The following is a 14,276-nucleotide window of genomic DNA, read 5'->3' as shown; positions in this document are numbered from 1 at the left end:
AGTGTTTCATAATCTGTTCAGAGCTGAAGAAGGTTAAGACTTTAGAAGATTAGAAAATGGAAACTGCAAACAGCTGAAGCCAACAGGAGCCATCTTTAAACAAATACAACAAGAGAAAAAATTCAGAATTTTTCACATTAAAGTCCGGCATTTTAACAAGAGTATTTTAAAGACAGAGTCACTGACGATCATCTTCTGTTCAGTAAAAAAAAAACCCCAAAACAAAACAAAAAACATGAAGCTCTAAAGGGCTCAGCCTTTAACTCCAAGAAACAAAGCTAATCATGGAGACCCAGCAGTTCAGCTGATCTGTGGACAGCACCAGCATCTTTAACTAAGTGTGAGAGGTGAGCAGTCTTTGGAAGCCTTTTCTGTATGATAGTAATTCCACTGTTAGACAAACTTTCACAGTTTCTTTATAAAAGAGATCTCCTGTGGAGTCCATCTGTGTACAAAACTAACAAAAAACAAAACTGTGTACTACCAAACTCATCTCATACTGAGCAGACACACTTTGTAGGAATCATCAGTTCTTTGACTGTTTCTCAGGTAAGCTTCAGGTTAGCCATTTAGCAATTCAGGAGTCTGAGTCACAGAGTGTCACATGACGTGAGAGAAGCTGATTGGTCAGCTGCAGTGATGGTGGTGGAGCAGCATCAGTGATGATGCTGTAAACAACAGGAACACTATATTATCAAACTGCTAGTGGGTTTAGTCATTCCTGCTGCTGCACTGTTGGTCCTTCTTATTGAAGTGACCTGCTGAGAGCTCACACTGTTCTCTGTACAAATGATGTTAGTCTGACTCATCACATGTTTGGAGGCATGTTTGATGTTTGCTCTTCTGAAAACTCTCAGTATCAAATATGGACTATGCAAAGGAATGGAGACATGCTTCAGTCTGTATGGACCTGTTTCTGTAGCTGCCACCATGATTCTACATGTTTGTACATCTGCTTATGAATCCTGTCTGCTGTTAAAGTCTGTATTTATTACTCTTCAGCAGCTGTGGGTGGAGCTACCTGAGCCCCGCCCACACAGACACAGCTCCTCTCTGGAGCTAAAACTCTGCTTTATCTCCGCCTCTTTTCTTCTTCCTCCATCTCTCTTTTCTCTTCTTCAGTGTTCTGAACCCACGGAGCCTCTCACAGCTGTTAACACACCCATACTTGACCAGCTAACATTACCCAGCATGCCGTGCAGCACTGTCAGTTTATAAATGTGCAATAATTCCTGCTCCAAACCGTTTCTGTTTCACAGATTGCTGTGTGCCGTGACCTTTCACCTGCTAAAGAGAGTCAGCTGTGGATTATTCATTGTTGTGTCTGATACTTAGAACTGTGAGGAAGAACTCTACACAGTTAATCAGGGTCCCCTCTCTCTGAATTAGGAAATGTCGGCAGGCCACATGTGGGCCACCGGCCATATGTTGAGTATCACTGTTTGAAATGTGAACATTGTTCTGCTACAGTCAATGGACTAAACCAGAGAAGAAGAAAACAGACTTTACCTTGAAGATCCTCAGTGTGGATCAGTATAATATCAGCCTTATGTCTGCAGTTTAGCATCAGCACAGCTTTCACATCATATTAATCTCAGCACAACTATAACATGTTGACTGACCTCAGAGTTTCAAGTCGACATCCTGGACCCTCCAGAACACCACACAGATGCTTTACTCCTGAATCCTGCAACTTGTTGTTTCTACTCAGGTCCAGCTCTCTCAGATGGGAGGTGTTGGACTTCAGCGCTTCTGCCAGATAATCACAGCTGATCTTCGACAAACAAGAGTCCATCAGTCTGGTAAAGAATGAAAGATGTAAGTTGATTAGACAAAGTGTGAGCTTGAAATCATTCAATCATTCAGTCATTCAAGTGTTTCATAATCTGTTCAGAGCTGAAGAAGGTTCAGAATGTAGAAGAGTAGAAAATGGAAACTCCAAACAGCTGAAGCCAACAGGACGCAGCCTCAATCAAACACAACAAGAGAAAAAACTAAATTAGCTAAGTTCACAACGTATTCCATAAATCTCCATCCCATAACTAACTGGTATAATAGAGGTGCTGTATTGCACCACAAATGCTCATTAAATCAGCAACCTACAGGCATGTTAGCGCACTTATCCCAGACTGCCCGGGGGAGGGGCGGGGTCACACATTGAAACAGACAGTGGTGCAAGGCAGCCCAGGCGGAGACATTTTTCTTCAATATTTTGCGACTCATTTTATCTCTCTATTTAATAAGAAAACTATTCAGTCAGAAAGTTATTTTTGTAGTGAATGAAATACAGTTACACTGTCAAGAACTTTTGAGCAGCACATCTGAAATTCAAGCACTTTTCAAAGCTTGAAAAGATAATATTACAATTCAAGCATGTTCAAGGATTTCAAGCACCCGTACGAACCCTGTAAAGCAGACAAACTAAAAGCTCATTTTCATTCCAACAAGTCATCTTCTGACCTGGACTAACAACACCGGTCTCTATGTGTAGCTGGCTGTGAGACCAGTGCTCACGGACCACCAACAAAGCGCAACACTGAAAGAACATCACACAAAAATTTGCTTCCAGCATTTTCACACAAACATCTACTGTCCTTATTTTCACCAAAATCTGTGGAGTACTTTATTGGAAACTCAAATGTGATTTAAATTGTCAAACAAAAGAGGGTTATGAGGAAAATATGATGAAATGTTGTTATGAAGAAACTCTATCATATCATTGTTCAACATGTTCCAGGGATCCCGTGGGATCATTGGAACTTGTAGAACTGCAGCATTTTCTAATGATTAAAGTCTAAAGTCAGAATATGATCCTCTCACTTCTGCATCAACACAAATTTAAACATGGTTGTGATCAAATTCTCAGCTTCTTCTTCTCATTCTTCATCATCAATCACAGTTTGTTTTCATTCATGTCCTCATCACATTGATGTTTGAGCACTATTACAGTTCAGTCACAGATGAACAGAATCAACTTTTGGAGATTTACTTAACTGGATGATTGAGTATCAAGACATTCACTCAATCACATAATCATGATTCATACAGATGTGAGGAGCACACATCTTTTAGCTGTTCTTTCTTTCAAGGTTAAGCTTGTACACTGATTTAGAGTTTACACTGATCAGAACCCCTAAAGCTTTCAAATGAGTCCAAAAGAGGACTTTTGGTCTTCAGTCTGATGGTCTTCCTCCTCCTGAGGTCAGCAGAAGTATTTTAATGACAGCATCACTGACCCTGCTCAGAAAAACTTTGGTTTTCCACATGTGAGTGTTAATGATGCTCATCACTAACCGGAGCAGACATCTGTGACTGTCCAACACTGTCTCCTTACAGAGAGCACACATCACAGATGTTACACTGGCTTCAAAGTCCCAGCGTTTCCTGTCTTGTTGGAGTTGTTCTACAGCAGCCTAGCACAGATGTTTCATCCTCATCAACCACTGGATGTGTTTTTAACATAGCGTGTGATGGACCAAAGCCCTGACAATAGGTCTGCTGACTCAAACTAGACAAACTGTCTCATTTATGTCTTTGACCGTATTTGACCATCTGGACTATTGGTGGATTTGTATTCAGGGTATTTGAACTGGTCCAGTTTATACTGAAATGTTTCTTCAATGAAATCTCCAAAGAAGAATTTAGAGTCAGGGACGTTGGATTCAGCTTAACCTTTGAACTTGTAGCAGTGAATTTTATTCCCACTGATAAAGAATGTTCCTCTGTTCATTGCATCACATTTATTTTAGTGACAGAGATTTTTAGCAGGTGCTGAGATCAGAGGCTCATAATCCAGCGTTTATGGGACTTCTCTGCATTAAAGATCTTTGTTTTGGCTCACGCTTTGAGCCCCAGATCAGTTTGGACCTCAGTTTATTCAGTCATGATGGATTTTTGTGGAGGTGCAAACACCTGATAAGAACATAATCTGGACACAGTGTGGCTTTGAACAATCTTCACAGCAGCTTCATCATCAAGGGTTTTGTTTTCCCATTTCCACACTTCTTCTTTCCCTTCACCTTCTTTCTTGGACTAGTTTGACTCACAGCAGTCTTTCCTGCTGATCCATGAAAGTTCTTTTCATTTCATCTTTAACCTGGATATTAATATCAGCTTTACTGAGATCAGAGCTGATCCACTCTCCCTCTGTGTTGCTTTCATTTGGACCTGATGGAATATATCTGATATATTACTGCTATAAGTGATCTCTCTGTGCATAGTCTGTCTCACATCTGGAGACTCCTCATTGCACATGTTTCTTCATAATTCAGTCCAGTATAATATAATCATTTAAACCACAGTTATCTCCTTTTTTATATCAGAAGCACATAAGTCCATGGTGAAAGGAGTGGCACAGAACACCGTCCTTCAAACCTCCATTACAAACTGAGGTTAATGGTTGATGATGTCATCAGGACACAGTTTCTAACAGTCAACTTGCAGCCGTCAGGGCTGGAGATGCATCACTGTTTAGCTGATGATGCTGTGATGACCTCATCTCTCCTGGTTGGAGCTCAAAGGGATCAATGATTTGTAAAAGGAGCTGATGGCATCACCATCTCAGGGCAGACTACTTAACATGAGCGAGCAGCTCTCTGATGGAGCCTTTAATGCACCACACTAAATTATTGGCACGCCTCCCCTGATTGGCGGAGCCAACATTCCCATCCTCATCACTTCCTGTGAGTTTCACTCAGTGAGTGTTTTACTAAGTAGGTTGTCAAAGGAGTTTGCAAAGAAAAGCGACTGGACTTCTTTGAGTTGCTTGAAGACGTTTCACCTCTCATCCGAGAAGCTTCTTCAGTTCTAAGGTCAAATGGCCGAGAGTCCCAGATTTAAACCCAGTGGGAGTATCCCCCCAAGGAGGGACAAAGGACCCCCTGGTGATCCTCTAATCACATGCGCCAAGGTGTGAAAGTGGGTGTGGGACCTAATCAGCCAGGGTTTCGGGTGAGCTCATTGTGAAACCTGGCCCCACCCTATCATGTGATTTCCTGAGGTCCGATGGCCCAGGATGTGAGTGGGCGTTAAGGCGTCTGGGGAGGGAACTCAAAACTGGATTATAGATGGCAGACAGTTGGTGTCGTAAACCACCGCCTCTGTTCAAAGATGGTCGCTCACAGTGGACATAGATGGCCTCTTTCACTCCTCTTTCAAACCATCTGTCCTCTCTGTCCATCTCTGACAGATGGTTTGAAAGAGGAGTGAAAGAGGCCATCTATGTCCACTGTGAGCGACCATCTTTGAACAGAGGCGGTGGTTTACGACACCAACTGTCTGCCATCTATAATCCAGTTTTGAGTTCCCTCCCCAGACGCCTTAATGCCCACTCACATCCTGGGCCATCTGACCTCAGGAAATCATATGATAGGGTGGGGCCAGGTTTCACAATGAGCTCACCCGAAACCCTGGCTGATTAGGTCCCACACCCACTTTCACACCTTGGCGCATGTGATTAGAGGATCACCAGGGGGTCCTTTGTCCCTCCTTGGGGGGATACTCCCACTGGGTTTAAATCTGGGACTCTCGGCCATTTGACCTTAGAACTGAAGAAGCTTCTCGGATGAGAGGTGAAACGTCTTCAAGCAACTCAAAGAAGTCCAGTCGCTTTTCTTTGCAAACTCCTTTGACTACGATGACCTGGATGACTGAGAACCTTCACAGACATACTAAGTAGGTTTTCTTCTTCCTGTGTTCTTCAGCTCTTTGTATCTGTTAACATCCTCGTTAGATTTTGTTATTAATTGATTTCATTCACCACGTTTGAATTTAAGCTCTTCCAGTGGCTTTTAACCAATTCCCACACTTCACCTTCTGATTTCAGCCCAGCTCTTGAGCGTAGCGTGCTTTTAATGTCACTGTTTAATCCATTCAGCAGATCCAGATCACTGAGACATGTGATCTTTCATGTCCAATCAGCTTTGAGGTGTCTGGAGCCACACAGGACAGATGCTTTCAGCAATATGTGATCAGAGAAATCCGTGGTTACCATGGTTATTGCGCTCCAATCAAAAGGACTTCCTGTTTGATATGCTGCTGCGCACTGAAAACTGCTTCATGTACAAACACACAGGTACTTGCACGGCTTTGGATTTTACATTCCAGCTGAGCCCTGTGGAAGCAGATTTCTTATCTGTTGTATTAATCACATATTTAATCATATCACATTAGTTATAGTAATATCACTTTTTCACCTTACTATAGTAAGAGCACTCCTGTCACCAGTTTGCATGCATATGGAATGTTAAAACAAGTGAGGCCATTGTAATGGGAGAGGTTAAACAGATAGTGAGACTCCTTCTGGTTATCAGGGATGTAAATCCTTAGGTGACGGCCAAGCAGAAAACAAGATCATAATTCTCTCTGTGAGGGAGGAGGTATAGCCTCCCCGTGAGAGGGGCCAACATGTAAGAGTTTGTGGAATGTTCTTTGTCTGTGTCTCTGTATATAAGACATAAGGGCGGTGGCCACAATTCAGAGATGACCCTAGTGTTGCTGGGATGCTTCTCTCCACATGGCAATGTGTTTATTAAACCCACTTCAAATCAAGCTCACTGGGTTTGTTGCAGGTTATTGTTAAATTTTCCACAAAAGCCCAAAATGAAGCTGATGTGTAAGTTCAATAACAAACATCTGGAATCACAAGTATCATGGCGAATAACAAACCAGCTGAAGGTAGTCGACAGTGATCACACAATTACCCGGAGACACGCTGAATAATCTGCTGAAGTTTAATCTGCTGTTGTAGAACAAACTGGGATCCAATGATAACTTTATTTATTCCACTGAGCAGTGGTGGCTGCTGCCTCATCACATTGAGGAGGACAGAAGGAAAACCCACTCACAGACAGATTTCGAATTATTTGGGTCCTTATCTCCACTTTCTAATGATCAACACAAACTTCAACAGAGTCACAAACACTGACTGGCACAGTGGTGCATTGGTTAGCACTGTGGCCTCACAGCAGAGGGTCCTGGGTTTGAGTCCAGCTAACTGACACGCAGAGTCATTTGTCTCATTAATAAAGTCAAAGCCGGTACTTTTGAAACGGTGCCGGTGCTTAAACAGTGCTCAAACCGGTGCTTAAAGAATGGAGAACATAAACTTTGTCCAAAAAGCTCTCATGTTTAGCTGTTTTTTTGTAAAAAGATAACAATGTTTGCCTTTTCCGCAGCTATAGGGCATATATGGTATCACTCTTGGCTGGACGCAGTGCTTAAACAATGGAAAAAACACAAACTTTGTCCAAAAAGCTCTCATGTTTAGCTGTTTTTTTGTAAAAAGATAACAATGTTTGCCTTTTCCGTGGCTATAGGGCATATATGGTATCACTCTTGGCTGGAAGCAGTGCTTAAACAATGGCAAAAACACAAACTTTGTCCAAAAACCTCTCATGTTTAGCTGTTTTCCACTTTTTCTTTAGTCATTTTAGCCTTTTTGGCCAGGGTGAAGGGAGTATCTGCCATCAAACAAGAAGACAGCCGCATGTAACTATGACGGTGTTTGCTAGTTCACCTTACATGCATTAATTTAATAATGTGTTTAGCCTACTCAACGTAAATTACACACGAACAACATTAAGCTCACCCAGAGAAGAACAGCTGCTGCTGCCATCATCATCCGCCATCATTTCTGCTACACTGGCAGGGCTAGGGGCCAGGACTCTACTCTTCGGGTTCTTGGAGGATGTTGCTAACTCCGGGTCCGATAACAGGCACCACACCCGCAGTAGATGTGCCGGTGTGAGGTCTTGCAGCAAGCTATCAAATACGGTGTGTTTCTCAGCTTTTAAAAAAACGCTATACGTCGACAGGTTCATCGTCAGATTCGAGGTGTTACCTCCTTTGCACAGTATCACCTTAAAGCACTTGTTGCAGGCTGCTGAGTTTGCATCTTTTGCTGTGAAATACAGCCAGACTTTTGACCACTTTGCCTTGGGCATTTCTATTCTGTAGCTCTGCTCTAAAAGAACGTATGTACCTGGGCCTGCCTACTATCCTTGCAAAGGTAAAATGATTGGCTAGAATCCAAAGTGTATGACATCTCAGGAAAAAAAAAGAGCACTGAAATAAAGAACCGTGTGCAATGTGTGCTGCTTTTTGGTCTGGTTACTACCGTTTATGTCAGAACAGATATGGGTACCCATCCCTCCCTTATGTCTGCACAACTTTCACATCATATTAATCTCAGCACAACTATAACATGGTGACTGACCTCAGAGTTTCAAGTCCACATCCTGGACTCTCCAGAAAACCACACAGCTGCTTCACTCCTGAATCCTGCAGCTTGTTGTTGTGACTCAGGTCCAGCTCTCTCAGATGGGAGGGGTTGGACTTCAGAGCTGCTGCCAGATAATCACAGCTGATCGTTGACAAACAAGAGTCCATCAGTCTGTATAAAGAATGAAAGATGTAAGTTTATTAGACAAAGTGTGTGCTTGAAATCATTCAGTGTTTCATAATCTCTAATGAGCTGAAGAAGGTTCAGGATGTAGAAGTTTAGAAAATGGATTCTCCAAACTGCTGAAGCCAATAGGAAGCAGCTTCAAACAAACACAAAAAGAGGAAAAAAAATCAGAATTTATCACTTTAAAGTCCTAAATTTATCATAAAAACATGAAAAATTGTCACATTTTACTGTGTGAAATAAAAAAAAACTGAACAAGAAACATCAGAGTCCTAAATAAAACAAGCTCCCAGTTCAGGAGGCCGACAGTGGGACTGTGGTGAAGGCTCTACATTAAAGCTGCACAAAAAGCTGAAGTTTGATGCTGAAACTGTAAAGCTGTGAGTAAAAGAGCTCCAGCATCTTTCACATTAGAGGAAACTTTCTTATTTCCACACTGATATGGTGTACATTTTAGGACATCCTCAGGTCTCAGGAAAAAAGCTGTCAGGTCTCAGGTCTCAGACAAAAAAATGTGAGGTTTCAGGAAAAAAGCTGTCAGGTCTCAGAAGTCAGGTGTCAGGACTCAGGTGTCAGGTCTCGGGTGTCAGGACTCAGGTGTCAGGTCTCGGGTGTCAGGTCTCGGGTGTCAGGTCTCGGGTGTCAGGTCTCGGGTGTCAGGTCTCTGAAGCCAGAACACAAGCTATCACACAGAGAGAAGCCTCCTTCAGGTGGCGCTGTTGTCAGGTCCCAGCCAATGACTGTAGCAAACATGGACGACGCAACAGTGTCAGTAGTTCTCACTATGCTGTTTTATGTTCAAGGGGTCTCCTTTCTCATAAGTTTGATTCTAATTACTAACATACTGCTGTGAAATTGGGGAGTGACTTCATCACAACAGCTTTGACTGGCAGCTGCAGTCATGCAGAAACTTGCGTATCTCTGTTCGGGAATGGGAGATAGAGCAGGGATGTTGAGAGGAACTCCAGCATTTACGTTACAAAACCACGACGGACTGTTTTAACCTGACAGCCTGAGGTGTTCTTCAGTATACTGGACTACCTGGCAGAAGGACCTGATGGCCCGCATCACTTTTTCGCTAAGTTAAATGTGTTTGTAACCTAATCCGTAACCACCGTCTTTAGCTAGGTCCTGAGACCTAGCTAAAATGAGCACTTGTAAAGTCTGTTTAGCTAATAAGTGCAGGTGAATGAATGTAGCCTGATTAAAGAAACCAAGTTAAAAGTACCGGGCTGCTCAGTCGCTGACTAACCACCGTTACTGTACTTTTATTATGAGTATTATACTGTAAGAGCAACAGGCCTTAGCTCCTGTGCAGAGCCGATCACCAAATATGTGCAAACAGCAGCATGTTTTTAGTCTCTTGCCACATCTGTAAAGACAGTAACACCCCCCCCCAAAAAAAAAGAACATAGGAGCATTTTCTGAGACCGAGGAGCCGGCGACTCAGTGGATCCGCCATGAAAGGAAAACCATGTGGGTCCCACTACTGAAGAGAGACTGCACCACAATCCAGTACCCACTAGGGGTCACCCTAGTCCTGCATTAGCAGCCTGAGATCTACTTTTGACTTTTTTATAACAAAGGAGATCTTTTAGCTGCTGTGCACCCTTACAAACCTGCACGGGAGGCCAAGGTGTGAGGATTGGAGGATTATAGATGAAGTGGAGATAAAACCTACACCAGAATAAAGCAATACATAGCATGTTGGATGAAAACACTGGAAGTTCTCAGGAAGTAAAAAAGGCATGGGGTTCAGACTCCAACTGACGGAGGAGCTCCGAGGACAACGTCTTTCCTTCGGTCACATTGGCAGAGGAACTCCTCAGATGAAAACCGGCACAGGGGAAACAACCCAGAGCTTCCTCCTCAGCTCCTCCAGTTGCAACAGAGGAAGATTTTGTTGTCTGTCTTTGGCTTCACCAAAACTACCACAGCAATATCCCACATGCCAAAGCAACGGAGGAATATGCTTCTTTTGACAGCAACACACAAGGAACCAGCAGTCGGTGATGGGGAGTAAAGGATGCGTGAAAGGAACGGAACAGCAGCCCCTTGAACCAGGTGTAGAAAGTGTGCCTACAAAAACCACTCTAGTGTGGCTGCTAATGAGGATGCACACAGAAGCACAAAGACACTGGAATATAAATTTTGATCATTTTATTGGTGATTGCAGGGATTATTTGGTCATTAAATTGCCTTTCTGGCCACTAACACACCATGTGTGACATTGCTTTTGGCCATTCAACCCCCCCCCAAAAAAAGAAAGAATAAATAAATAAATAAATAAATAAAGTAAAAATAAATAATTGTAACAGTTACTGTTACTGACCTGCAATGATGATAAAAAACATATTAGGTTTCACCATTTATATGCTAAAAGATGGGAACTTTATTACTATTTTTACTATAATAATACATAATCTGACTGGTATTCAAAGGGTATAATATCAGAATTTGAATTATATTTTGGTTTTTATGACTAGAAGCGGTGCTAATTTAAAAAATCAAGTCAATGAAAGTAGAAAAATGTTTTAATATATATGAATTTTATAGCATTTTGTAAATGTAAACAGGGGGTGGCCATTTTTGGCCACGAACAGTCTGAGAGGGAGTTTTTTTGTTTTTCTGCCACTGCAGAAAAAAACAATGTTGCATAAATGTCATTGATGCTGTTAATTATTGCTATGCATCTAACCTTCATCATGGTTAGCAAATAAATCAGATGGCATGTATTATTTAGAAAAAAAAATGGGATTTTATGATTTTCTCTATTTATGAGTTGTTATGAGTATGTGCTCTAACTGGTATTTAAAGGGTTAAATTTCAGAATTTTAATGAAATTTTGATTTTCATGAACAGCCCTGATGCTAATCTAAAAAACCATGTAAAAAAAACTGGACATTTTTTTTAATATATATGAATTTTATAGCATTTTGTAAATGTAAACAAGGGGTGGCCATTTTTGGCCACGAACAGTCTGAGAGGGAGTTTTTATGTTTTTGCTCTCTCTGCACTAAAATAACAATGCATTATAATCAGTGTTGATGTCAATCAATTATATGCCCCAGACTCTACTATTAATAATACAAGAAATTTCAGTAGCAATGCAATTATATAAAATTGCGAGATTTGAGGTTGTCGTCCAGCTGGTGCAGTGGACAAACAAACTGGTGTTTAAAGGGTTAAAAAATAAAAAAGTAATAATTATTTTATATTTATGGAAAGAACTGAAGTTACTTAAAAGCTTTATGCAAAACAAATGGCAAAAAACCAAAAATAATAAAAATTACAGACCTAATCTGTAGGTGGCCACTTTTCGCCACGAACAAGCTGAAAGGGTAGTGATTTTGATCAGACTCAGAGGGTTAATCTCAGCACGACTAAAACATGGTGACTGACCTCAGAGTTTCAAATCGACATTGTGGATTCTCCAGAAAACCACACAGCTGCTTCACTCCTGAATCCTGAAGGTTGTTGTTTCTACTCAGGTCCAGCTCTCTCAGGTGGGAGGGGTTGGACTTCAGTGCTGCTGCCAGATAATCACAGCTGATCTCTGACAGACCACAGCTCCTCAATCTGTATAAAGAATGAAAGATGTAAGTTTATTAGACAAAGTGTGTGCTTGAAATCATTCAGTCTTTCATAATCTGTTCAGAGCTGAAGAAGGTTCAGAATGTAGAAGTTTAGAAAATGGAAACTCCAAACTGCTGAAGCCAACAGGAAGCAGCTTCAAAAAAACACAACAAAAGAAAAAACTCTGAATGAGTCACAAAGAAGTTGTACATTTATCAAAAAAACAGTAAAAAGACTTGAAAAAGTCGTGTTTTTCCTTCCAGGAACCACATGGCTTCATTTTTAAAGGTGAAGTGCGAAAGAAATGGACATATTTGAAGTCCAACACCTTTTTCCAGTCACATGATTAAAGCAGACAAACTACAAGCTCATTTTCATTCCAAGAAGTCATCTTCTGACCTGGACTAACAACACTGGTCTCTATGTGCAGCTGGCTGTGAGACCAGTGCTCAGGGACTGCCAGGATGAGCACAATCACAGAGGTACCCTGGGTAATGATGAAGCACAAACTGCCGTTTGTCATGAATCAGCTGATGGAGTGTTTTGAGGGGATTTCGTGCTTTTATTGTTGGGCTGACAGCTGTGAGTTTGTTCTTCAAAAGTCGATGCTGCCTGACCAACGTGTGAAATTTGGACCCAGACGTGTCACACAATTCAACGCAACGAAGCATCCAACCTAAACAGGAACCAGAGACGGCTCACCTTCAAAGTAAAAGCTGAATTATACTTCATACACAGACCCACAGTCTCTGATTTCTCTGGAATCTCACTGACAGCCAATAGAAATAAAGACCACTGCATCACTTCTGGAGCCTCAGAAGGTGGAAAGTTTTAAGCCTAAGGAAACAGGGCTGGAAATACGTGGGTTACAGAAGCCCCGCCAGGGCTCTAGAGTGCGACCAATTTGGTCGCAAATGCGACCAAATTTTTCAGTGGTGCGACTAAAAAAAAATATTTGGTCGCACCGGTGGGACCAAATATTTTCGGGTAACAAAAAAAAAAAAAATCTCTGCAACTCTCTGTGTGGTCAACAACAGACACACATTATGCCCCTATCATGGACTAAACCAATCAGAGATAGTCAGGGGCGGGACCTCTCTGATTGGCCGTGGTGCAGTTCACTTATTACCCACCGGTCTACCGTTGTTTACAGCGCTGTCGGCCGCTGTCTTTTTCTTTTCTTTTTCTTTTTCTCACTTAAATGACCTCGGACAAGAAAGCCTAATTTCTGCTGTTCAATACTGAAGAAATTTAAACTTCTTAAAATTGTGCAAAATTGCAGAATATTGTAGAATATTTTTAAGGTTATCTGCTATAAAACGCCAGACCAGGAAAATCTCCTTCATGTTTTTCTGTGTTTTATTCTCAGTTACTTTGACACAAAGGCATCTGCTGTGATGTTCACAATTCTGATGAAGTCTCATGTGTATCAGTACTGATAAATGATCAGAATTATAATATTTCTGACTGTCTGAGGCTAAATTGAATCGAATCAAGACTTTGAGAACCGGAATCGAATGGATTATAGAAATCAGTGATGATACCCAGCCCTAGTGAGCAGCCTAGGCCTGACAGAAGTGGATGTAGCTGTGGGTAATGAGAAAAGATGAAAATAACTATTGATAACTTTTGTGTTAAGTTAAGGACTGATCCGTCTGAAATTCATAGCCAGCTCTGACACGGTGCCATCAATCTTTGAATGCTGAAAAAACAGCAGTGTATCCAGAAAACACATGATATGCTGCAATAAATGCACTGCCCAAGTGTCCCCTCTCCCCACTGCCTTTCAGCAGCAGGCAGCAGCAAACACGTCGTCAGAGGAGCCAAGATGATGATTAAGTTTAACATTTTCTACAATATTGACAAAGCACTTTAAGCACAAGTTTGTTAGTTAATAATTTAGAAATGAATATTGTCTGTATGGACTTCCCCCCAAAGAAAGTGCACATGTAAAACTGCGGTGTTAAGCGATGCGGTTGAAAAATTTGAGTGCGCCTAACTTTTGTGCCGGTACGCCTAAATTTTTTAAGTTAGGCGTACCGGTGCGCCCATGTAAAAAAGTTAGTCTAGAGCCCTGCCCACTCTCCTCTCTTTATGCAGGTCTGATGTGATGGTAAAACGTGGTTGCCATGGTGACTGGTGCAGAAGAAGAAACCTGAGCTGAAGTGCTGGATTTCAGCCAAATAAGGAGAGTTGTGGCTTTGCAGTCACCATGGTAACAGGCACTTATCATTCAGTTTTTTAACGGTTATCACCCTCAATGTTTGCTGTACTCTGTCAGGTTTGTTTCTAC

At 41.7% G+C, this 14,276-nt stretch overlaps 1 protein-coding gene across 1 annotated transcript; it reads right to left on the bottom strand.

The window, feature by feature from the left end:
- Positions 1-1,236: 1,236 nt before the first annotated feature.
- LOC112844589 (ribonuclease inhibitor-like) lies at positions 1,237-11,855 on the bottom strand. Its single transcript, XM_025904216.1, has 4 exons — positions 11,810-11,855; positions 8,216-8,392; positions 1,623-1,799; positions 1,237-1,284 (listed from the first exon to the last, which is right to left on the bottom strand). The coding sequence occupies exons 2-4, from the start codon at positions 8,386-8,388 to the stop codon at positions 1,281-1,283; spliced, it is 354 nt and encodes a 117-aa protein (XP_025760001.1). The 5' UTR covers positions 8,389-8,392; positions 11,810-11,855; the 3' UTR covers positions 1,237-1,280.
- Between the last annotated feature and the right edge of the window lie 2,421 nt (positions 11,856-14,276).

This window comes from Oreochromis niloticus, unplaced genomic scaffold (genome assembly GCF_001858045.2).
Source record: "Oreochromis niloticus isolate F11D_XX unplaced genomic scaffold, O_niloticus_UMD_NMBU tig00000384_pilon, whole genome shotgun sequence".
NCBI classification, from domain to species: Eukaryota; Metazoa; Chordata; class Actinopteri; order Cichliformes; family Cichlidae; genus Oreochromis; species Oreochromis niloticus.
Note: the sequence above shows the minus strand (reverse complement) of the source record. Positions and strands in the feature narration are given on the sequence as shown.